This window comes from Sinocyclocheilus anshuiensis, unplaced genomic scaffold (genome assembly GCF_001515605.1).
Source record: "Sinocyclocheilus anshuiensis isolate Anshui unplaced genomic scaffold, SAMN03320099.WGS_v1.1 scaffold873, whole genome shotgun sequence".
Lineage (NCBI taxonomy): Eukaryota > Metazoa > Chordata > Actinopteri > Cypriniformes > Cyprinidae > Sinocyclocheilus > Sinocyclocheilus anshuiensis.
In genome coordinates this window covers 299761-324010 of record NW_015557103.1, presented here as the reverse complement: position 1 = coordinate 324010, position 24250 = coordinate 299761, and the positions used below count along the sequence as shown (strand labels likewise).

Genomic DNA, 24250 nt, shown 5'->3' with positions numbered 1-24250 from the left:
CTTAATTAAAGTCCTGCTGAAACCTGCGATCTGCTAGCAGCATTTTCTCGCCAGCAGGTCTACACACACACACAATGATACAGAGTCATGGAACAGAGTTGCTAATTAATTCAATTAGCCATCTTCCTATGCAAGGACAAATTCCCCAAGATGCAGATGAGATAATACTGATTTGGTGTGTGCGTCTGTGTATGCGTGTACATGTGCGTGCGTGCGTGCGTGTGTGCGTGCGTGCGTGTGTGTGTCTTTTCCGAGAGGTTCAATTGTGCCGCCCATCCTCTCCCTTTACATTTGTCACCATGACTCCTGAACTGTTTTTTGTTGCCTTTTGTTGCTTACTTACACTCCATTTATGTATGCATAAGTGTGTTTTTGCACGTTTAGGGAGACCTAAAATCAAACATTAAATGCTATTGTCTTCCTCAAGGTTTATAGATTAATTAAATTCTAAACTTATTTGTTAACCCAAAACAGCCCTGCGAAAGATACCAGCTACATTTCTTTTCATATATAAGTTTTTTTTTTTTTGTTTTTTAGCACTGTTGTAGTTAACTAACATTTTAAGAGGTTATCTGCAAGAAGTTTAGGCTTTTTTCCATTAGCCGGCTGGGCTTGGCCCTTAGCAACGCTGCTAACTGGGGAAGGCATGCGTTTCAGAGGGCAGTGAAGTGCTCCACATTTCCTCTAGACACTGAGAGGCAGAGGGGCAGTGGGGAGACCCTGCCGAGCCTCTTCCTCTCTCTTTTCCCCTCTTCTATCGCCCTCCTCCACGGCTCCCAGGATGTTTTGTGTGGGGGCTGTGGTCCGTGGCCCTCGTGCCAGCCCTCTCACTCACCCTGGGCTGACCAGCAGCACCCGGAACATTCCGTGCTGCTAGACCCCCCTCTCAAAACACACACAGTTAATACAATTCTTCAACTTTCCCACAGAAGCTGCGGCCTTTCTCTCCTCCTCCGGACTTCTCTCTTCCCTGTCTCTCCTTCCTGCTCTTTTATCCTTTTTTTTCATCCTTTTTTTTGCTACTGGTCCTACTGTGAATCAAATGATCAGTGCTGAAAATTCTTGATACTGTCTGCATGTTAGTGCTATATAATTGTTCTGGGTAAATTGCATTTCATTGCATCTTCCCTATTCTGTTTGACAATCTTAACCACAGATTGTCTGATATGAAAGTTTGGAATAAATAAGATTTTTATTTTATTTTAATCAGGACTAGTCCCATAAAATAACACACTGTAATTGGCCGCTTTACAAATTGCTCAGACGGCCCCTTCCTGTCTTATTCAGTGTCTTTTGGCTACAGTAAACTGCAAAGTGAACCAGATGTTATGCTTATAGTCAAATGTCTGACTATAGTTTGACATCAACAGGTGATTGTTACTTGCATCTTTCCCATGTGTGCCCTGTTTGTGTGTGTGTGCACTTGTGACTGTGAGACGTGATGCTAGCTGTGACCTTAGACAGAAAATCTTTGAGTGCTGTGGGGGGTTCAGGTCCGTCAGCATGGCTTTGCTGCTTGATTAAGAAGGATGTCACTAAACCATCGATCCCCTGGGCTATTGATTACCTATTTTTAATCCATCTGCCTCTCTGATAAAATGTTATCTCCTCTGCACTCTGGCCCCTGGCATGCATACATGGCTAATTTGTAATCAGGGTTTCTGAATTTAACCCTTTGAGACACAGTTGCATTCATCTTTCAAAGCCCATCATGGCTGTGGTGTCCTCTGTTATGAGCAGTGGATATCAACTTGAAATTAAATCAAATTGGGAAATTTAATCACTTTAAGTATAACATTTACAATCTGTTGTAATATTTAAATGTTTGTTTATTTTAAATAATTGGTGGATTTTAATGCAGTTACGGTGATAGATTTACACACTAGTACAATGGTTTTCAACCTTTTTGACTCTAAAGGTCACATTGTCCAAGACGATATTTGAAAGCTGATATGTATCTCTTGTACATTTTTTGTAATAAATAATAATAATAATATTTTTTTTAAAAAAGGTCATTTACATTTTACTGTATTTTAGTCTCTTTTTTTGGCATTTTAAATAAGTTTTTTATTATAACTAAATTTAAAAAATTTATAATTTGAAATAATTGTAAGACTTATTGAGGCCTCCTTGGAAGTTTGCAGAGGTCCCCTGTTTGAGAACCATTTTGAGATTTTTTTAATGACCACTGGACAAAAATATACACATGAATAAAATAAATATAAATAGATGTACACAAAAGTTTGTTTTTAAATAAAAACTTTTACATACTCATTTTATACTAAATTTCAATGAAAAGTTTTCACTTAAAGAAAATAGTTTGAATGTTATTTACACAATATTTACCTAATCTTGGAAGTAACACAATATTATATATTATGAAATAAATATTGGGCAGTTAATTAAATTAGCCAAAACATTGGTCTATCACTAGATCACACAATACAATTTTTAATACATTTGCACAACCAATAACCGTGTCTACTGTTCATTATATTTAATCTGAGAGAAATTTAAAACTGTTGTGTTTGAAAATACATCTTTCCACAAGTCCTAGACTAAACTTCTCCATCTCAAGATCACAAGTTTTCATTTATATTAAATTAATGCAAGCTCTGTTCATCAAAACCTGAAAATGGAAGTGACTCCATTGGTGTTTAGGATAGATTTATTTTATTTTTTTACGTCTGTGATCATTGTCTGTCCACATTGTTCCTGTCCAGATGCTCCTTTTGAGGAGGAATTGTGGCGGTAGGATGTCTGTTCTTTGGTCTCATTGGTTTGGACTCCTTGAGGGGCAGCTGCGTTTTAGGGAACAGCTCAATATCCTCTGCCCAACTCCCTTCCCCTCCTCGGGGGGTATCAGAACTCCCTCTGCCCCTCAGATAGGAGCTGAAGCTGAACTAATCCCGAGTTGTCTGAGAAAGGCTGTTTACTCTGCGGGGATTAACAGAGATTAAGTGCTATCATAGCACAGTTTGAGGAGGGGATGCTGTAAACGATCCAACGATTGCTGATGGCCCTTTCCTGTTCGCGGTTACCCTGTCAAACGCACACTCACGTTCTTACACTTCTATACCACTTCATTCAGCCACTTCAGTGTGTATTGCTTGCTTTCTCTCTGTTTGCTTTTTTTATTGAACCTGTGCATTCTTAAGGCCCTGATATACAAGCAGAATCAAACTGGTGTGACATCACAAACAAAATCAGGCCAAACCGTTCATTTTGGGAGTTCGAAACAGAAACTGTCCAGAAATGTTCTCTTTGGCTCGTAAACACCTTCAAAATACCTGTTCTGAACTACCAGTCTGTGACGATTACATTTTTTTTTTTCTGTTCAGTCCATCGAGGTCAGATGTGAGTAAAAATATGAACACACTGGAGAGCTGCTTTATAGTAAAAATTGAAGTTGTAGTTCTAATTGAAAGTGACACTAACACTGTTTCTTCATGTTTAATACTGTAAAATGCTTGCTTTAAAGCATTCTGTTGTATTAAGTGCTATATAAATAAACATGATGTGACTTGACTTGAGTGCTGAATCACGGAGCTAGTGCAAACATATCCACATCGCAATGATCAGATGCTTTCTTAACTGCTGTTTTCTCACCACTGTCATTTTTGTCATATTTTTTGTTATTGAGACGAAAGTACATATTTACATATTCATCTAATCGCCACTCCCAGTAGCAGGGGGGGTGTCAGGATGTTTGCTAACAATATAGCGCTGCTCAGGTATTTCAAACTCCTTTGTACCCCTAAGAGAAGAATGAAAAACATTTTTGATGTGAGTGTATTGAGGCCTTTACAGTCCATGAAGTGGACATACATTTACACACACAGACAGCAACCGTTCAGAATGCCTCTAGTGGTTGTATTGTTTCTGTTCTGCTCATTATAATATTTTCTAGTGTATTAAGGTCTAGATGCTGCTGTGTGTAATGGAGATGTGAGAGCTAGTAAATGTTTGGCGTGGGATGGGGAACGAAATCAAAAGGCTGTACACGAATCCCATCAAATTTTAAATGTCATTTGGAATGAGAGCCAGACCAAAACATGCCACCGGTGTGAACCATGTGTTGACAGCCCGGTTGTGTGTGTGTGTGTGTGTGTGTGTGTGTGTGTGTGTGTGCTTTCAGAGAGGAACGTGAGCGCTGGATCAGAGCCAAATATGAGCAGAAGTTGTTTTTGGCATCGCTGACGTGCACAGAGCTGACTTTAGGACAGCAGTTACTGCGGGCCACAGCGGAGGAAGACTTGCGCATTGTGGTCATACTGCTGGCCCACGGCTCCAGAGATGAGGTCAACGAAACCTGTGGGGAAGGTGATGGCCGGACAGCCCTGCACCTGGCCTGCCGCAAAGGGAATGTTGTGATCACGCAACTGCTCATATGGGTAAGAGCTACAGGACACACTCTTTTAATCACACAACAAACTATTGGTCACGATGTGTGTTTGAGTAAAGACCTTTTCACAACAAATGTGTAACCTAAAAAGCAGATCTCAGTTGAATGGTCCGTTCACACCAACAGCGAATATCTGTCAACTGCAATTTGCGGTACACCTTTCAGCTGGTCTGTCAGCTGACTAGCAAGCACGATCAGCAATCTAATTTCAGCAACATAATTAACATTACTGGTGTTTGTATGATAAGGTCAACGAAGGTCATCTGCAAAATCATTTGTACATAAAATAATAGCATTTACTACAAGTCCAAATAAATTGGGATTTTATACAGCAGTCTTTGGATCATAGGATCATAACTCTCTTTATCTCTCTGTGCTCTGTAGTACGGCGTGGACATCATGGCACGGGATGCTCACGGCAATACAGCACTGGCATACGCACGGCAAGCTAACAGTCAGGAGTGTATGGACGTCCTGCTTCAGTACGGCTGTCCTGACGAGCGTTACCCACTCATGGCCACACCAAACCTGTCACGCAGGAACAATAACCGCAATAACAGTTGCAGCAGCATAAACAGTGCAGTTATATGAGAAGTACACTCTCACATACATGAACATGCATTCTGGTCAGCACTCCTCCTCCCTCCCTACACACACTTTCATATGTACAGCTCCACCACTACATCAGAATCATAAGACTATACTAGACTCGAGGGAAAGACCCCGACACTGATGATGATGAAGCAGCATGAGCAGAGCTACTGTGTTTGCCTGACTTCACAATCCCACAGGTTGAAAACATTGTCATGGCAAGGGTTTAGCCAATCATGTGTCATCCATTGTTTTGGTTTGAACAAAAATGAAAACAATACCGGACTCTGATTTTCTGCCTGTGCCAGTTTAAGCTACCAAGTGCATGATGGGAGAATAGGGTGTGGATTTGGTAACTGATGAGCAGGTGACACATCAGCGTTCTGCTCCCTGCCTCTTCTCTGTGGAGTCTAATAGATGACAAAGCAAGACAGGAAATGATGGGGCAGCATGGGATACTTTTACGCTGGTTCTTCAAAATGACCCAGAAGAACCAGAGAACTTTACGTAACTTGGATTTCCATCTCACCACTTTGACACTGATTTTTCTGCTCTCAGACGTTTCTTTTGTATCTGTTTTTACTATTTCTCAGTCAGTTACATCAGTATGTCCATTATGTCTTTTATTCTTCTTGTTTTTAAAGGAATGTGAAAGGATGTAATGACATTTTTGGAAAACAGCCAAATATTGAGTCAGTTTGAAGTCTGAATCTGACATGATCTTTTAAACTGTTTTTGTTTTAACATTGTTGAGTAGCATTTGTCTTAAGTGCTCATTACTGGACCAACAGAAGTTTCTTAAAAACAAGAGTTTTAGGATTTACATTTCTCAGAAGTAAAAGGGAATTATATTTTTATTTTCACCAGCTTTTATTTGGCAGATTTTTAAAAATCTTTAAACACGTCAATCTAGTCTTATATGTTGCCCATCCATCGGCTCATTCTTTACTTCAGCTCACAGTGAAGTGTGCAGGCACCGATTCAGATGAACCATATTTCAGAAGTGCAGGGCTGAAGCTCAGACTGACCTCAAGTGTTCATTATTAAAAGCGCCACAGAATATCAGGAAAACACAGGACTTTTTGTCATGCAAAAGACTGAAATCTGCTTATGGCGGCCGTTGCTTTCATATAGTGACGTGCCTCTCTCAGGTCATCTCCGTCTGTTGCTGTTCTCACACTTTACACTGCAGAGTTCTGAACCTCATTTATCTCAAAGAAGAGAAGGGCTCTCTGGGTCTTCAATTCCAATCTGTACATACTCTTCTTCCTTCTCTCTCTCATTCAGTTTTTTCTCTGAGTAGTGTACTATATTGAAAAGTATTTCAAGACAGCACTCCCCCTGACAAAAGCGGTTATTATTATATATTTCACCTCGCCCTCTTCTTGTTTCAGTGCAGGTTAAGGTGTCAGAAGTTGCAAGTGTGCCTGTTTGAGTCGAGTTCACTTTTTCTGCTCCCTTTACATGCTCTCTTTCTCTGAATTGTTCTTCATAGCTTAGTTTTCCTCCTTGCCTTTATCTTCTTCCTTTATCATGTGTCAAGGAGTATTAAAGCAATACGAAGCCAAAAATCAGCCAGGTAGACACATGAGTAATAGTTTTTCACCGCGTTTTGGACGTCACCACGTTGTTATTGAGAGACGTAAAGCCAGTGTAAGACTCTGTCTCAGGGCGTATATATATCATTACTGGAGATCCCATGAAGGGTTTGATATTGACTTATTCCATAATATGATTTGAATGGGCTTTGATCGTTTCATCTCAGCTCCCATTGATTTTACTGTTCGCTAGGTAGTAGAAATGTGAAGGTACTTGTCTTAGGCTTGGAGATGTGAGAGGATCTGTGTTGCAGAATGAATATTCTGCAATGCAAACAGTCTGGAAGTCTTTAAGCTAGTTGATAGACATTTGGGACTGTGTAGAGAAACTTAAATAGTTTTCCAAGCTTTCGAAAGAGAACCGTGAGCGTGGAGAAGCTTTAGTGAAGGACGTGAGGATAGAAACTATGAGAGAAACATTGAGGCATGTTGATTTTCAGCTCGTAAGTGTGCAGTTTTCGCCTTGTATATAATGTAGCAGGCCTTTAGAGGCTTTACCACAATAACCATTATTTATGATTAAATGCACTACAGAACACAGATCACTTGTTGTGAAGGACACAATATAATGTCCACTTTGAATCCTTCCTGTGGAAAAACAGTCGTTTTTGTTTCTGATCTTTTTGCATGAATGGATGTAAATGTTCTCTTCCTTGTGTAAATGGCTTCGTCTTCATAGAAATAACTGTACACTGACAGGTGACACTAAAGAGTCTGCCATTTTAATTTGAAAAAAAAAAAAACATTTTTTTTTGTGAACAATTTTTTTTCTGGTTCTTTTGTTTTATCTCCTTGGGTAAAACTTCTTTTTGGGTCATCTGTCCATCTGTAAGTGAATAAAGAAAGCACGAATAAGCAAAACAGACAAAAATCCAGCCATAACAGCAACCAAAGCATCACGTCACCCCTTGCAAGCAAATAATGCAGACTTTATCAGAACGTTTATGTCCAAGTTTCTTGAACATATCCTCGGTTTTATTTCCGTTTCCATTCACTAGTCGTTGCTTTGTGTAAATAGATGTAAAAATGGAGAAACAAGTAGTGTTTGTTGACTTTGTTTTTGTTTGTGTTCGTTACCTCATTTCATCGACAGTCTCCATGTTACACTCACCAAGAAACCCGTTTAATTATTTATGAATATGCTAATCTGAAAGGGGAGGAGCTCTCGCACACTACTTGGGTTTTGCATTTGTTCCTTTATTTAGTCCATGGCATCACAACTATCATTCTGATTCAAATTATCGGTGTTGTATTTCTAATTATTATTGTTATTATATTGAGTTTGTGTCAGCTGTACAGTACTGTGTTGAAAAATTATACCTGATGCAGAGTCTTATACTGTAACGTGTCTCTTTTCAATAAAAAGCTTCTTAATATAATGGCTTTTTGATTTTTACCCTTTTATTATTTTTATTGTATTTATTTTGAGATGTTACATGGGTTCAAGGAGAAAAAAAATATGCACACCCATAGTATGTAACTTTATAATATATTTATTTATTTATAATATTTATATTATATATTGTACTATTTACACAGTATCTCAGTAGGCTATTTTGCACGCAATCATACACACACGCTCTAAAATATATTCATATTCAGCACTTCTGTGATACTGAAGATTGGAGTAATGATGCTGAAATGATTGCATCAGAGAAATAAATTACATTTTCAAATATATATTTAAATAGAAAACAGTATTTTCAAATTGTAATAATATTTCACACTGTTAAAAATCATTTGACAAGTACTTCATGTAATATTTAAGTACCAATTATATATACAATAAGCAACAAAATGTGATTATTTTAAAGGGGGTTGATTCTTTTCTATACCCACGATAGATAGATAGCTAGATAGATTGATAGATATGCATTTTAATTTTAAGTAGATATTATATATACAGTATTAACTTTATAAAAATATACATTTATTTCTTCATAATCTTTATATGTTACTCATGATTGTGTGTGTGTGTGTGTGTGTGTGTGTGTGTGTGTGTGTGTGTGTGTATGTGTGTGCGTGCGTGTGTGTCCCTCTCAAACACACAATAATGGCATTAGAAATGCTAGAGAAGCCCTGAAATGAGGCGTGAGCTGCACCATCATGTTGTGATGATAATCTAAATGTTCAGAGAGAAAGAGCTGGAAAATCCCATCCTCTAATCCTGGCGTGTTGTCACACATTTTGTTTTAATCTTAAATTTCGTTAACATCTGTTAACTCAGTGTCTCAAACTTTGATAGCATCCCATATTTCTCTGCTACAAATTGTGGTAGTTAATACATCTTCTAAATTATGTGATTTAATGTCAAGTACCAAGAGTGCTCTACTTGACACCCAGTTCCAAGCTGGGGTGTGACATTTCAAAAAAAAAAATGGACGTTTTAAATTGCATGCATAAATTTACTGTGGTAATCAAATGTACTTGTTCAAAATGCTGTCATCATTTTACTGTAAACACCTTTATTCGAAATGCCCAATATATAGGAAATTCAGTACAAAAAAGAAAATTGTGACATTAAAAATGGTCACATGTATTTAATATATAAATGTATTTGTTATATATCAAATTAAACATAAATATTCAGATGATGCCTGTTCTGTCATTTAACATGCATCGATATGATCAGGAATTAGAATCCAGACATGAAATTGTAATTACCTTTTTTTTTTTTTTTTTTACAAATAATCTGTCAATATGATTATATACTTAAATATTTGTATATATGACAGTGTTTTCATATATGTAACTTATTTATAATTGGTGTTTGATGGTGTTACAACTCACACCGCTCTGCCCTGTATACACAAACTGACTGCTTAATGCTATTATTGATAGCAGTTGTGCATGTTACTATAAAATAATAATATTGGGATTTTCCTATATTAGCCTAATTATATTTATTGGTATTGGTATTTTAAAATGTAATATATGGGAAAAAAAACAAAAATCACCATCTATAAACTACTGCTTTATTGTGATAAATGATCTAGACCTCACATAATGCACTGATATATTTTGTTTATAACTGGTAAAGGATTCAATAAAATTCAATAAATTGAATGATATATTTGATGTTTTATAAGAAGCCTAGGTTTTCTGGTAATATACAGATCTATAAATGAAAATACAATTCTAAATAATAACCTTTCATTATGATTACAATCATTTTGTCATAATTAGAACGTTTTTATTTAATAACAACTGTTAAAAATTACTTTGAGAAATGTTTTGTTACAAAAATAAGTTTATTTAAAAAAAAAGGTTCAGGTGTATCTTTGTCATTCTCTCATTACTTTGCTGTTTAATATAAATATAAAAAAGGTAAGTTAATATGAAACTTCTCCGCATATGTGTGTATTTCAGTGGTCTTATTGGTTCTGTAGCTGGTGGTCTCTGTCAGGATTAATCATTGGAGGTTAATTTGACGCTGTTCATTTAGTGCAGGAGGGACATGCTGGAGTGAAAAGCTGAGGCCCCAGCCAATCCCCCCGGTCCCATTTATCTGTCAGCCACCACGGACAAGCCTTGATTACTATTTGCAAAAAATTCATTAGAGTTCAGGCAATTGTCAGATCTCTCTTTCTCTCTCTGTCTCCCATCGCTGTTCTTCTTGAAATGTCTTTCTGCCCAGGTTTCGTGTCTCTCATTATGTACATTAATACACTGTCTATTTTCCAACATCATCCAGACCAGCATATTTCAATTGTCTAACCACTGTGTGTGTGTGTGTGTGTGTGTGTGTGTGTGTGCGTGCGTGCGTGCGTGCTACTACCAATAATAATTCAATTCCTCTGGGAAGAAAAATTAGTATTCCAGTTCAATAATGAAACTTAAACCACTGCAATAGTAAGAACTTTCTGTCTCACATTACAGTTTTCATGTTACACTCCAATTACAAAGGTACACATTACTACAAAAACAAGTACTTAATATGTAATGATTTTGTAGAGCAGATTGTTATTATTAAAGAGCAGCATTGTTATTATTGAAGTAATTAATTACATAATGTTTGTAACATGGACACTGTAAGAATATCTTTTATTTTCTCATTTACCACTTACCAAATTTCAACTTGATTAAACCCTTAATTCTTAAAAATCATATGAATAGGTTGCATCTGATGCATATTACAAATTCTACTTATATTAATTGTATTTCAATAAATAATGTACTTGTATGGTTAAGTTTGGACATTCACAAGTCTTAATTGACAAGAGAATAACTTTGTAGTAGCCAATATGTACGTTTTTTTTTGTAACAAAAATTCTAAACTTGTTTATAATCTGTTAAATTCGGAAAAAAAATGTGAACGAGTGTGTATAAATTGTTAAATCTGGCAGAATAATAATATTACGATGACCTTTAATGCAGACGCAAATGCAAAATAGCTAATATTATATATGGATAAATAAAGCATTAATTAAATAAATGAAAATTATTTTTAAAAATGCATTATTTTATTTTTTTTACATAAAATTTCTATTAAATGATAAGTTTGAAAAAATATGAACATAAGATATAGAAATGTCAAGAGCTGCTATGTGTAAATTAGATTATTGTATTGCAATCCATTTCATATACAGCAGAGGCTGTTTATGCGAAATAATATTTGATTTACATTTGCGTCTCAAGGTTTCCCGACAAGTCCCGTGTGGGCCGAATAAGCTCGTTACTTTTCATCCTATAACATGAGGCAGGTCCGGAGATCAAGGCTGACACGCGGATGTGTGTTCACACACCGTACTGAGCGTCTCTCACCTGACCCTGAAATCTATTCATGAAGCACAGCCTCCTGTCACCACTCCACATTCACACCTCACAGATGATTTCAGATCATCTCTACCGAACTGCGCGATGGCGCGAGCACAAATCCGTTCTGCTAGTGCAGTAAAACGATAATATTATTAGCAATAATAATAATAATGCTATTATTGTTGTTTATTATTGTTATTATTATTAAATGCTGTTTCCAATGATATAGAAAAAATAAACAAAAGTTGCACAAATAAAGAAAAAAGTTTAAAATGCTTGTTAAAATTAGCCCACTCAATCCACGACTGTTTGTGAGATTATGTTTGTACAGCCTATATATGAACACTTACAGTTTGAGTGATTTTCCTCCACAAGTGAATGAAATGATTACGTGTTGCATTTAAAAAAAGACACATTTCTTTACAATTGTTCATGGTCCAGCTTTAATCCACACAATATTCTGAAATCAGTAAACTCATGAGACGTTAGCAAAGTTGTTGTTTTTTTCTCACAATATTAAATAAATTAGCAGCGTGCCCGTGACATCTGAAAAGGTTACCGATAAAAAGGAAAATGAATGCAAGAAAACAAGCAAAAAATTAAAATATAGATTATTTACCATAAAAAATAAAGAGCACATATTTAACAGGTCGTTTTATAAATTCGAGGGAACGGTGTTAATTTTACTATTAATTGAATTATATTGTGTTCTTTAGCAGAGACCAGAAGTGCTCCTTTTAGGATAATATTCATCTCTGCCAAAACCACATGAACTAGACAGTCACACAAAACTAAACATAAGACTGATTATTTTCTTTTAAATACATAGTGGAATTTCCTGAACTTAAAGTTGTTTGTGGTTTGGTCCAAAGTTGGAAATAAAACTGCAGTTTCTCCCAGTATGAGGTCTTAGTTCGAACCTTTCTTTCGAATTGAGTCTGCTGCTTCTTCTTCCGCTGTTGTTTAAACGAAAAACTATATATATATATATATAGCACAAACTATCAGCTGGATAGATTTTCGTGTCCCCTGGGTTCCTCAGAAACATCAGCCTCAAGAACAGTTTGGTCAGATTTAGTATGCGCTGATTTGTCTCTTAGTCCTCTAGTAGCTATCTAAACCCAGTGTATCAAGGTCTAGCCTGTTCTAACTGTTGGTGTTGGCTGCGTATTGCAAACCGACTAACATGCACCGGAATGGGCACCACAAGTTTCGGGTTTCTGGAGGGCTCTCCGGTTTTGGAGTTCACATTGCCCGCTTTGACCCGTTTCCACTTGGCTCTCCGGTTCTGAAACCAGATCTTGACCTGCACCTCGCTGAGCTTTAAGACATGGGCGATCTGCGAGCGTTCTGTTAGGGATAGATATTTCTTACAGTGAAACTCCTTCTCCAGTTCTAAGAGCTGCTCGCTCGTAAAAGCGGTCCTCCTTCTCCGATTTTTCCCGGTGGACGTGGTGTTCCCGGCCCCATTCCCGCCGTGGACGCCATCGTCCAGTCCTCCGCTGGCGTCTCCATCTTCCTTCTGACACATGGCGTTACCCGGCCCGTTATCATCGGAGCTGTACTCTAAATCACTGTCCATGGAGAAGCTCTCATCTTTCCTGTGACACTCATCCTCCTTCGTCTCGTCTTTGTTGTGACCTCGCACTATGGGAATAAAATAAAAAGCAGAATTAATTTGAGAACTGTCTGAAGCTAATAGAATGAAACATCTAAACAATCATTTGCTGTGTGGAAAGTTGTATTTATTATTTCTGAATAGAGTGTGAGGTTGGGAAAACAAGCTGTGTTTTCATAAGAATCTTATCTGGTTTTGTCTCGCAACACGTTCCTCCTGTTTATTGCTGCCACTTTTACGCGCAATTACGCACGGTGTAGGATTCCTCAAAACAAGACTTCTGAAACCGGCTTAAACGTTCCCCTCCTTCCACATCTCTTTAGATTATTTGTCTTTTCATCTCATTTCTATTTTTTTCTGAACATGTCATGAACATATACCATAATTTTTTTAAATCAAAAATCACATTTTCAATATCAGATTATACCTTTAGCTAATGTCCATTTTCTTTACGTTGCAGTTATAGGCTACAATAATAATGTTGGACTACATTTATTATACTCTTCATAAACGATCCAGGCGACAGTGAATTTTGCTTACAGTTTTATGAACATTTAAACACCGCTGACCCTCCGATCCCTCAATTAAAACGAGCTAATTTAGTCACTGATGGCAGCTCGGCCTCAGGCACCATTCCCTGAAAACTTGATATGGGCCTTTAATTCACGTGTTACGCTGAAATTCTTTAAACCACAATTTTGACATTTTATTTCCGGAGGATTTTATATAATTATTTCTGTCCCACATTCCTGTCCCTCATCGGTGCGACTCGGTAAAATGAATTTAAGTGACAAAATTAATTTCAGCGTAAAGTAGACCGGTTAATCATACCAAGAGTAACCTACACAATTTGTTTCTAGAAATCATTAAGAATAAAACGAATGGCGTGTAAAGACGTAGAAATAATTCCAATAATATATATATATATATATTACATTTTGAGAAGTGTTTGAGAATTTAAGAATACAAAAATAATAACAATATAAGTTTTTTTAATGTTTTTTTTTTTTTTAAATATTAGCCTATTATATTTTTTAAAGACACTTCAAAAACAGCTAGGGTAGGTTAACGTAAATCTATTCAGAATGCGCACTGAAAACAAATGCGTGAAGAGTTCTGCAGGCTGTTTTTGTCTCACCTGTAGAAGTGTGAACGGACTGCGAGTCGTGAAATGACGGAAGGGTCGCTGAATCTTTCGTTGGAAACGTTTTCCCATCTTCTCCATCCAAACGAATATCCTGAGATTTATCGAACATGGCGTGAATAGACTGAGAGCCGATCTTCCTCGCTGCGTCCTGGTGCTGCTGAGATGGCGAGGTGGAGAAGCCGCCGGGTAACGTGGCCATAAGCGTGGATGTGAGCGCCATGCCCTGCGCCAGGCTGGAGCAGAACCCGCTGGGTAACCCCGGGATCGGGTGGTGCGGATGGGTCGCCGGGAGACCGCTCTGAGGAAGAGTTGGAGGAGGTGGTAGAGGAGGCGGAGGTAGCACCACTGACCGATAGGGCATAAACATGGGATAGCCCGTGTACATGAAATGACCCGGACTGGGCTGCGGTGGACCTCCGATGAGCGAGTCAATGCTGAATGCAGTGGTGCTTCCCACCGGACGCTGCATCATCATGAACGGCGTGCTGAAAGCTGCACTCATATGATCTTATAGCCTATCGTCAATTTGTGAAGTCCTGAAGTCTGTGGGAGCAGCTGTCTCCCCTGTGCTTCTCAGATGAGGATGTCACTGCTGCACAGTGTCACAAACTGACACTTGTAATCCTGTGAATGACTCTCTGGATGCAGCAGTCCATAAAACCGTTGCATCTGATTTGACTTAGTTCAGTGTCAAACTGATTTTTTTTGTTATAAGAACAGCGCGAGAGAAGTGCATTGAAACACAAACACCGGACGCAGATTCCTTGCTGAGAAATATCTGGACGAGAAAAAGGTCGAGCATCTCAGATGAGCTTTATCGTCCTCCGTTGAGTTATTTCAGCGTCCTTGTCCCTTCTGCTTGGCCGCGTTTCATTTCGATCTGATGGAAGTCACGATAAATTGCTCCTCGCAATATCAGCTGGGATCATCTACTGAAGTGTGAGTTTGAATTACGCTCCTTCGGTTTAAGCGTCTGCACCACGCGCTCTGGCCACGCCCAACGCGACTCCGCGCTTACTATTGGTTCAGTTTCAGCCGTTTATGTGGAACTGTCCTGACGAGCCGCGAGCGCAACGCTGGCTGCTGTCACTTAAATTAGAACGTCACTAACTCAGTCTCACATTCCAAAACAGTCAAAACAAGAATCATGTGAGATGTGATCTGATGTGTATTTTGGCACTGTAATTGCAATTGCATTGAATAGTTTTTCTTGATTCCAGTTAATGAAAACCACCATTTGGCCATTTGGAGATGTCAATTTGTAAATGTAAAATAAATATAGCTCATTATACAAAACTTCAAAGAGCACCAATAAATGAAGACATTTTTTAAAACGCTATAAATTCCTATTTTTTAGTTCACAAACATCAAATATACCCAATCAATCCTTCACAAAGTTATTATATAGCCTATTTATTATATGAATGTTTTCCACATACATAATATGACTGAAATAGCATCCTTACATCTGTTTCTAACTGAAAACTCACACAGTCTATACACAGATGACACTGACATTGGTCTGTTCATAATGACATGATCCTCTGCCCTTTATAGCAGTCAGTCATCATCACAAGATGTCATTCCAGACACTTGATGCCCCGATCTCTGTGAATCAGCAGTTAATAGCCCTCATTCACACATACACTGCATTCCTCACATGCGTAAACATACGAAACATCAGTCAAATCTGCTCTGTATGAAGACATAGTGAAGTCTGAAACTAAAAGCATATGTCATCAACTTCGCTGATGTTACAGTGCAATGTAAAATTGTTTTTAATTTCATACACATTACATCATGCATAAATAGGCAGGCTAAATTATATTTCTAAAACCATGAATAAACAATGAAATTGTCTTTTTTTTCTTTTTTGTTTGGTGAGGGGGATTTAATCATGAATTATTCAGTGAGATTGCTGATCAATAAATGTGTCTCCATGTTTGTAAAGTCTTTGGTCATGTGTGCATCATTTGGCCCACATAATTAAAAGGAATGCGTCCGTTTTCTGTGTTCACAGTGGTGATTAGTCCTAATCTTTGGGGACCTTCCTTCCCTTCCTGCACCCTAAAAACCAAAAACCTTGACCCAGAGCCCCCACTTCTGCCTCCACGCCAAATCAAGGGCAATCTCCTCACCCCTTCCCCAGGGTCACAAGGACACAGTCTCATGAAAGACAGGCTGATACACAACTGCAATGCAGACATTAAATAGCAGTATTTTTCAATTAACGCTGACAAATTCAATCAAAATTCCATAGATTAGGATGAAATGAGGCATGGGTCATTTACAAGGGGATTTAATTGCACCACCATTAGACAAATAGTACAGCAGTCACCATTCCATTATCAATCATGTGAAGGCATCAATAGTACGAGGAGAGGATGAAGGATGGGGGTGCTTTCTGATACGCTGCGACTGAACCAGCACCGCAGAGCAGCTAATAAATACCCTCTTTTGTACTTATAAATTATCCAGTTTAATTAACAACATGGATTATGATTGGAATATGATTTAATTAAACCTTTCCTGCATGCTGGAGTGCAGAATCATCCATTATGTAGAAGTGAGGGGGAGCGTTACCGTGGGCTAAATTAAGAAAGGCCCAGAAACACTGACAGCCAGCCCCTGAAGATCTTCTGAACGGGACAATAACTGCAACTGTGTAGTGATAAGATGCAAAGAAGTTCTGCGCTTTAAACAGGAGACTGCGTCAGCCCGATATACTGTATGCTTTTAATTGTGTAGCATAGCCTACAGATGGAGGCTTGGAGAAAATGCCCTGCATCTAAGAAAGTGGGATTTACTCAGTGGGCAAACCGATTAAAGACCTCTTATTGCTACTCGATGCAGTTTTGCAGGGGAAATGGATTTTGAAATGTTGCCTGCAGCATTTGACCATTCAACATTATTTAGTTACTGCGTCTCAGACTCAACCTTTTCATCAAGATCCAAATGTCAGCTATAATTTATTCGGCACAGTTCACCTCTCCCAATGAAAACATGAGTCGCTGTTTCCCTCTCCCTGATCCGGTCGCATTAGGAAAGGGCATAGGCTCCAACACTTTCATATACATTTAATTTGCTCTCAAATTGTTTTGGTCATAGACAAACGGCTATTAAAAGCCTGACCTTCGATTTCAAATTATGAGATATTTGAAATCAATTGATTAACCTTTAAATGATCCCCTGATGATTGGAGATCAGAGCCATTCAAGGTCTGGTCATGCGTGACTGGTGGGGAGCGCTGGTTCTCCCTGAGGCTCAGGGCTAAGCACAAAGATTGATCTATCTCAGTCAACCAGTCCTCAGGGCTCCACACTATGCCAGTCAATAACCACTGAGTTTAGGGCTGCTCTACATCCATACACTCACAACAAAAGTTGTATTACTGTATAATATGCACTGTGTAATAGGTTACAAAAGGGCTAAAAGCCCCCTTAAGGAACTTAAGAAAGTACATGATAATCAAAAAATATATTTATTTTTATTGAGCAATGATGGAGAAACAGAATTAGTGTAAAAATGGACATACAATACCACAAAATAACATTTAAGTGCATACTGAACATACTGTATGTATGTGCTTAGTACATACTCGAAATAATTGCTTCTGCAACTGCTACAACAATTTTGTGTTAATTTAATCACTTTTGGCATCTCATAACACCTCGAGTGTTTTTTAAGAACTATACATTTTTCTTTCAGCACAGTACAGTGCAACAGAGCTGCATTGTTGTTGTTTCCCTAATGACTCTCCATTGTGATTGGAGCAATGAGAGCACACTCTGCACATCCTTCACAACAAATCTATTCCTTCCCAATAATAGAAATAATTAGTTACACTACAGGTTTTTTGCATCTGCCTCTTTTGTGAACATAACAGCATTTTTGATGACATTTTTTGGCCACAGCAAGTCTTAGGGGTCCTTTAGCCCCTTTTACTAAAGAGCTTTTTACCCCAAATTCTATCCTTTCAACTGTTTAAAAGTTAGAGAAAAATGAGAAAACTAAATGTTAGATCAAAAGATATACTTTAAAAGAATAATCTTAAATGTAAAATAAATGTAATGTTTTCAGACTCTTATCTGCATATTGCACATGAAATACTGAATGAAAATGTATTATAGATAAAAATTTAAAATGTAATGCATTTAGTTGACTTTTAGTTAACTTAAGAGTGCTTTTTTGACTCAAGTAAGTAGTTTGTAAATTGTCTTTGAAATATGGTTAACACATACTGTCGAAATTCCATTCAAGTCTATGCAGACAGAAGCAATAATCCAAACATTATCTGGCAAGTGCAGGCTGAAGTTTAAAAGGCGGGTCAGTGTTATAATCACACTAGCCATGTGCATTACATCATTCAGACTCCCACTTGCAGTGTTGGGGGGTAACGCATTACAAGTAACGCGAGTTACGTAATCAGATTACTTTTTTTCAAGTAACTAGTAAAGTAACGCATTACTTGTTAATTTACAAGAGAATATCTGAGTTACTTTTTCAAATGAGTAACGCAAGTAACTTTTTTTTCCAATTTATTGATTGACAGCTCTCCTGTCCCCTTGTTGAGAGAAATCAGATGTTAGTTCTAAAATAAATATGAATCACTCACTCACAAAAAAAAAAAAACATAGATTCAGTATTCCTCAAAATGAATAAAAATAATGCAACTCAGAATATGACGCAAACCTGCAATAATTAAATGTTAAACAACACAAATATACTTTATGTATTTAATCCCATTCTATTAACCAATGTCTTTGCTTCTGACCTTCGATGATCCAGTTCAACCGTACTAATAAGCAAAAATTACTCTAGACAAACATTTGTGTGTCTTTTTTTATTGCTGAAGTGTGTTGAAATGTCTTCTGCATTCTACTGTACGGACGTAAATTTACTTTCCCTTCAGCCTGAGGCTTATTCTATTACCAGTGTTGGGGGTAACGCATTACAAGTAACGTGAGTTACGTAATCAGATTACTTTTTTTCAAGTAATTAGTAAAGTAACACATTACTTTTTAATTTACAAGAGAATATCTGAGTTACTTTTTCAAATAAGTAATGCAAGTTACTTTTTTATTTCCAATTTATTGATTGACAGCTCTCCTGTCCCCTTGTTGAGAGAAATCAGATGTTAGTTCTAAAATAAATATGAATCACTCACTCACAAAAATATTGTAATGCATTACTTTAAAAAGTAACTTTCCCCAACACTGCGCCACTTGATTGTCATTTGGCTTTGTGAGACATAAAGGACACATTTTCATTGCCAGTTATACTTGGTAAATAGACGCAGAGCTCAACACAGTACTCACAATAAAGTGCAATTCAAGCCATCATTCCAATTTTAATATGCCTCACATTAAAGGGTTCACACCACGACACAAGTGTGTGCCACGGTCCGATTCATCTTGCTTTATTAAAGCGAGGAAATGAGGTGAGGCATCAGTGCTTTGCACCCCCAGGGCACGTTCAAGATAGATGAACAACAGGGGCAAGCACAATGATAGCACAGGATTAGCACCCACACACACTGGAGCTCTGTTCAAACGCACAAAGCAGCAGAGAATGGCTTTACAAATCCTCAAAAGCAACATTCTGATACTGTCACTATCAGTCTGCCAAACGTACCTCACACATGCAGTCTTGCACGGCTCAATGAAATCAATACTGTGACTAAGTACATCTATAAAAGACATAAACATGTCAGCTCATTCAGCCCAGTCACTGGACTCAGGAAACAACTATGAAACTAAGAACTGACAGCATGCTGCCTTATTGATATTATTTTTATGTATATTAGTAATTTTTCCCCATAAATATTTCTTCAGAAAATTCTATTATTGTAAATGTCATTTGCATTTATTGCCAAGTGACAGCTAATGTCATGAACTATTCTCTTTAAAAGGTCTCTGCATAAAAAAGGATTTACAGTACAACAAAAAGGTAGGAAGGAAAGTTGTAAAACGTCCCATCTAGTTATAACTTGTTTTGTTTTCATGTTAATAAATGATAATCGACAGAATTTAAAGCATCTCAGCAGGCTTTCTTATTTAACTTAATTTTAATTAATTAATTAATTAATAAAGAAAGAAAGAAAGAAAGAAAGAAAATGAAAGGAGGGTTGTAACAGTTTCCAATGTAGGCTACTTGATGCACAAAAAACGTACATTTGCAACAGTGGTTATTTAAACATACTACACACAGGTTGTTATATTTTGAGTCATTATCCTATGTTTTATGTGTTTCTTCTATATCATTGTCCGGTTTATTTGCTGCTGATTTGTTTCCTGTTTTAATCTTTCTTTTTTTTTAAGTAAAAAGCTTAAAATGAAATGAAAGTAGATGGTGATAGAAGACTGCATAACAATTAAAGTAAATGTTTCCACAATAATTCCACAATAAATTCATGCACAAAATGGTCCTTCAGTTCAACTGGTCCAAAAAAACTTACTTTAGTTGTAACACTGTACACAAATTTACACCTCCACTTTGTGGAGGAATAAACGGTTTTTAACCAGATTTGTATAAGAATATTATTTCAAAGAGATACATCATTGAGTTACAAAAGATTACTGAGTAAGAAAATGTGTAACAACACTGACCTTCTCTATTACTGTACAGTACACAGAAGACTTACTGTTCCAGTCAGTCAGATTAATCCACAGCGCCGCCTGCAGGTCATGATAAAAATACTACAATCTTGTTTCAGACAGTTAAACCATGTTCAAGCTTCAACGTGTCGAAGTGTATCAAACTCTGAGTAAAATATACAGAAAATATATTTAATTATAAAAAAGAGTCACGGCATTGAGTTCAGATAGCTTACATTTATGCAGTCACATTACATAGGCCACTGATAGCTACAGTAGCCTATATAAAATACAAACTCTCACATGAACACAATTTGTAAATTTTAAAGAACTGTGAGGAATTCGATTAAGAACAGAAACGAGAACCTTGAAACCACAAATTAAATATCCTCAATTGTGTTGCCCTTACCATCAACTCTACGCAAAACTACCAGACATGTCAATCACAAGCTACTTTTAAACGCCCATGAAAGGGAAATCCAGATGTGCCCTAATTATAGTCATTTCAAAAGCATCAGCAGTCTTCACTCTCCACAGACCTTCAGAAACAGACATCATTCTCCATGACTAGACATCAATTCTCGCTTTTAACAAGCTGAATTAAAGCCATTCTGGCTGAAGACATTCATGGGATCAGTCCAGACGGTCAGGTCAACATTCAATGCTGTGTTCCCATCAAAATTAAGTTTCCTGAAAGATCACATCAAACGCCTCTCCGACATGTCCCAAAGCACATTTATTCAATTACAACACAGTATATTAACACCTATAAACAATAGGCAAAATAAATAAGTAAATAATTAAAGCCGTTTTCTGATGCTACACTCAGGTTAGAACAGACCCAATTTGTTTCCTCTAATTGAGTTCAGAGCAGTCAGTTTGATTAACATTAGTACCTTGTTATTGCTTGGCTAGACAAGACACGATGTGTTTATGTGATCTTTAACACTTGAAAACTAGATTGGAACATACACACACTCATTAGGCTATAAATTAGTTGTACGATGATCTTCCACTTCTGTGTGAAACATAAACTTTAAAAAGCTCAGATGTCAATGTGAAAGTAAACGCGATCTTTAAAAACATGTTAAAATTGATTTCTTGTCTTGTTACAGTGTTTGAATAATGGTAGCTTCATGGGGCTGTTTTTGACAACTCTGAGAAAGAGCTTTGATTGATTTAAGAACAACCTTACTGCCACCATTTAGTTCAGCCTCATCAGTGGTAGCAGGAATGAAAAACTCCAGGCGAGCTACGAATCCACCTTTATTCGTCAGAGAAAATAGATAGGTCATTTTTCTCCCAAATGAAATAGACAACAAGATTCAGACTGAGACACACAGAGAGAGAAAGTCAACTGTTGAGTTAACCCTGTACAGATATCCGTTTGATGAAGTGTAAAGTGCCTTTAAGGTTGGTGGATCCAACATCATTATGAGGAGAGGGCCAGGTTTGCTCAGACCTCCAGAGCTTTAATGAGTCTTTCTTTGCTAATAAATTCTGAATGAGCTTGACTACAACTCCAGAACCTCTTGCTACTAAAACACAATCCTGTAGAACACATAGAGACTCACAGAGCACTGTCGCAGACATGAAGCTATTTGTTTCTTGTATGTTTACAAGGGTTAGTGGCATGGCAACCCCCCCTCAGATCTTTTAATTTAGTCAAAAATACACTCAAAATTCAATTCATACATTATGAGCATGTGAACTACTTTGGCTTAATCTTTTAATTATTATATATTATTAAATAAAATTAACAGTGCTTCACTTCTCATTAGACAAAGTCATGCAAAGTCAGCAACATATAGAAATATGTAGAACAAAGAGCATAAATCAGGAAATGATATCATAGAGAAGACCTCTGCAGACCCTCATGACTGTGTTTAAGTCATTAAGTCTTTAAAAATATCAGATAATTTGACCTTTTCATGACAAGGTAAGGACAGGTCAGGTTGTAATATAATGTAGTGTGACTCCTCTCAAAGTAATGATATTCATGTATAAATAAAGATTTTATGTATAAATGTAAAACAATTACGATAAAATGATAAATAAATAAAAATGAATTATTATGATAAAAAGATAGTTCACGCAAATAATTAAAATTCTGTCGTTATTTACTCACTTTCATGTGGCTCCAAACCTGTATGACTTTCTGTTTTCTGTGTAACATAAAAAAGAATATATTTTGAGATATGTGCCGATGTTTTTTTGTCCATACAATGGAAGGCAATAGCAACCAAAACTGTTTTATTTAAAGTTTTCTTGAAAATCGTTAAAGTGACACTCTCCTGTGGGAAGGACCGTAGAATTTTGTAAATGATGAGCAGTTCTTTGGAAATCTGCAGAGCTTTCTATTGCCACAGATCCAGTGTGAGCCTGGTCATAACTACATATTGGCTTCTTCAGCATGTCTGCACTTGCAACATAATAGGTGAATCTTCCTCTTGCCCTCATGTTCTTCTATAATAATGATTTCATCCGAAAGACCATCTAAATGCTCTATCTGCTTTTTGGGGACATGTATCATCCCTTTATCACTTCTTTCTTACTATGGCGAGTTATGTGTGTTTTTTGTGTATGAACATTTGCTTGAAAACATGTGAGAATATGTATGTAGACGTGTGTAAGTGCTGGTGTATGAGTATTATGGGCTTTTCTAATGTAGCTCTGATGACAAGGGGGTGTGGATTCTGAATGGCTGCGGTTGGCAAGGTCACCATGTCAGATTGGGTTCTATAATGTTTCCATCATCATAATAAATCCTCAAGGTTACAGAGTGTTGATCTTGATCACAAGGGAGAGCAGGGGTGGAATACATTCAGAGTACCAATATGCCACTCAGATCAGAATTATGCAACCATCTACATTCCCTATGTTAACTGATGTCCTTGAGCACTCTACTCCCCAAAAAATATGCTTCTGAATGACATGTCCGCACATGGATCCTCAGGATAGAGTTGGTGACATGGAAAGACTGTTTTTAGGAATCTTGTTGTGAAACTGCATGGGTCCATTAAAAAACCAATCAAAATAAAACAAACAGCAGCTCTAATGAAACAGCTGACAACTCTAGTGACAGTGGGGAAAAATGTGCTCGTTATTATCTAGGCAAGGAGAAATGAGACAAAGGTAGTGCTTTTACCCCAGATTACATTTCAGGATGTGTCCTAATAACTAAAATTATACAAAAGCACAGATAAAATAGGGCCATAAAAATGAACTTAATTGTTCCCTGTTGAACAATAGTAACCTAACAATTATTATTATTATTATTGTTGTTGTTGTCGTAACCTAACCTACAATAGTAGGTTTAAATTGGTCAGTAAGATTTTTGAAGGTTAGATTTATTTGATCAAAATACAGAGAAAAAAACAAAAACAAAACAAACAACCACATCAATATTGTGAAATATTATTACAATTTAAAATGTTATTTTATAAAACTTTTTTATTTCATTACTGTAAAACGTCTCAGGTTACTTATGTAACCATGGTTCCCTGAGTAGGGAACGAGACACTGTGTCCTCTAGGG

At 37.1% G+C, this 24250-nt stretch overlaps 2 protein-coding genes across 3 annotated transcripts in view; one reads left to right on the top strand and one right to left on the bottom strand.

Moving 5' to 3' along the window:
• The window catches only part of LOC107677621 (arf-GAP with GTPase, ANK repeat and PH domain-containing protein 1-like), a 155203-nt gene extending 149785 nt beyond the window's left edge, over positions 1-5418 (top strand). For both annotated transcript variants that reach the window (XM_016472578.1, XM_016472577.1), the window contains 2 exons: positions 4139-4394; positions 4790-5418. In XM_016472578.1, coding sequence (XP_016328064.1) covers positions 4139-4394; positions 4790-4996 — 463 coding nt within the window. In that variant the 3' untranslated portion in view covers positions 4997-5418. The remainder of the gene's footprint in view (positions 1-4138; positions 4395-4789) is intronic.
• A 6925-nt stretch (positions 5419-12343) lies between these two features.
• On the bottom strand, positions 12344-15033 carry LOC107677618 (homeobox protein GBX-2-like). Its single transcript, XM_016472574.1, has 2 exons — positions 14109-15033; positions 12344-12999 (listed from the first exon to the last, which is right to left on the bottom strand). Exons 1-2 carry the CDS (start codon positions 14617-14619, stop codon positions 12482-12484), a joined length of 1029 nt encoding a protein of 342 aa, XP_016328060.1. The 5' UTR covers positions 14620-15033; the 3' UTR covers positions 12344-12481.
• Between the last annotated feature and the right edge of the window lie 9217 nt (positions 15034-24250).

Coding starts and splice junctions, on each gene's coding strand:
- LOC107677618 (XM_016472574.1), bottom strand. CDS start 14,619: ATGAGTGCAGCTTTCAGCACGCCGTTCATGATGATGCAGCGTCCGGTG. Junction 13,000..14,108: donor GTCCGTTCACACTTCTACAG/GTGAGACAAAAA, acceptor TTATTCCCATAG/TGCGAGGTCACAACAAAGAC.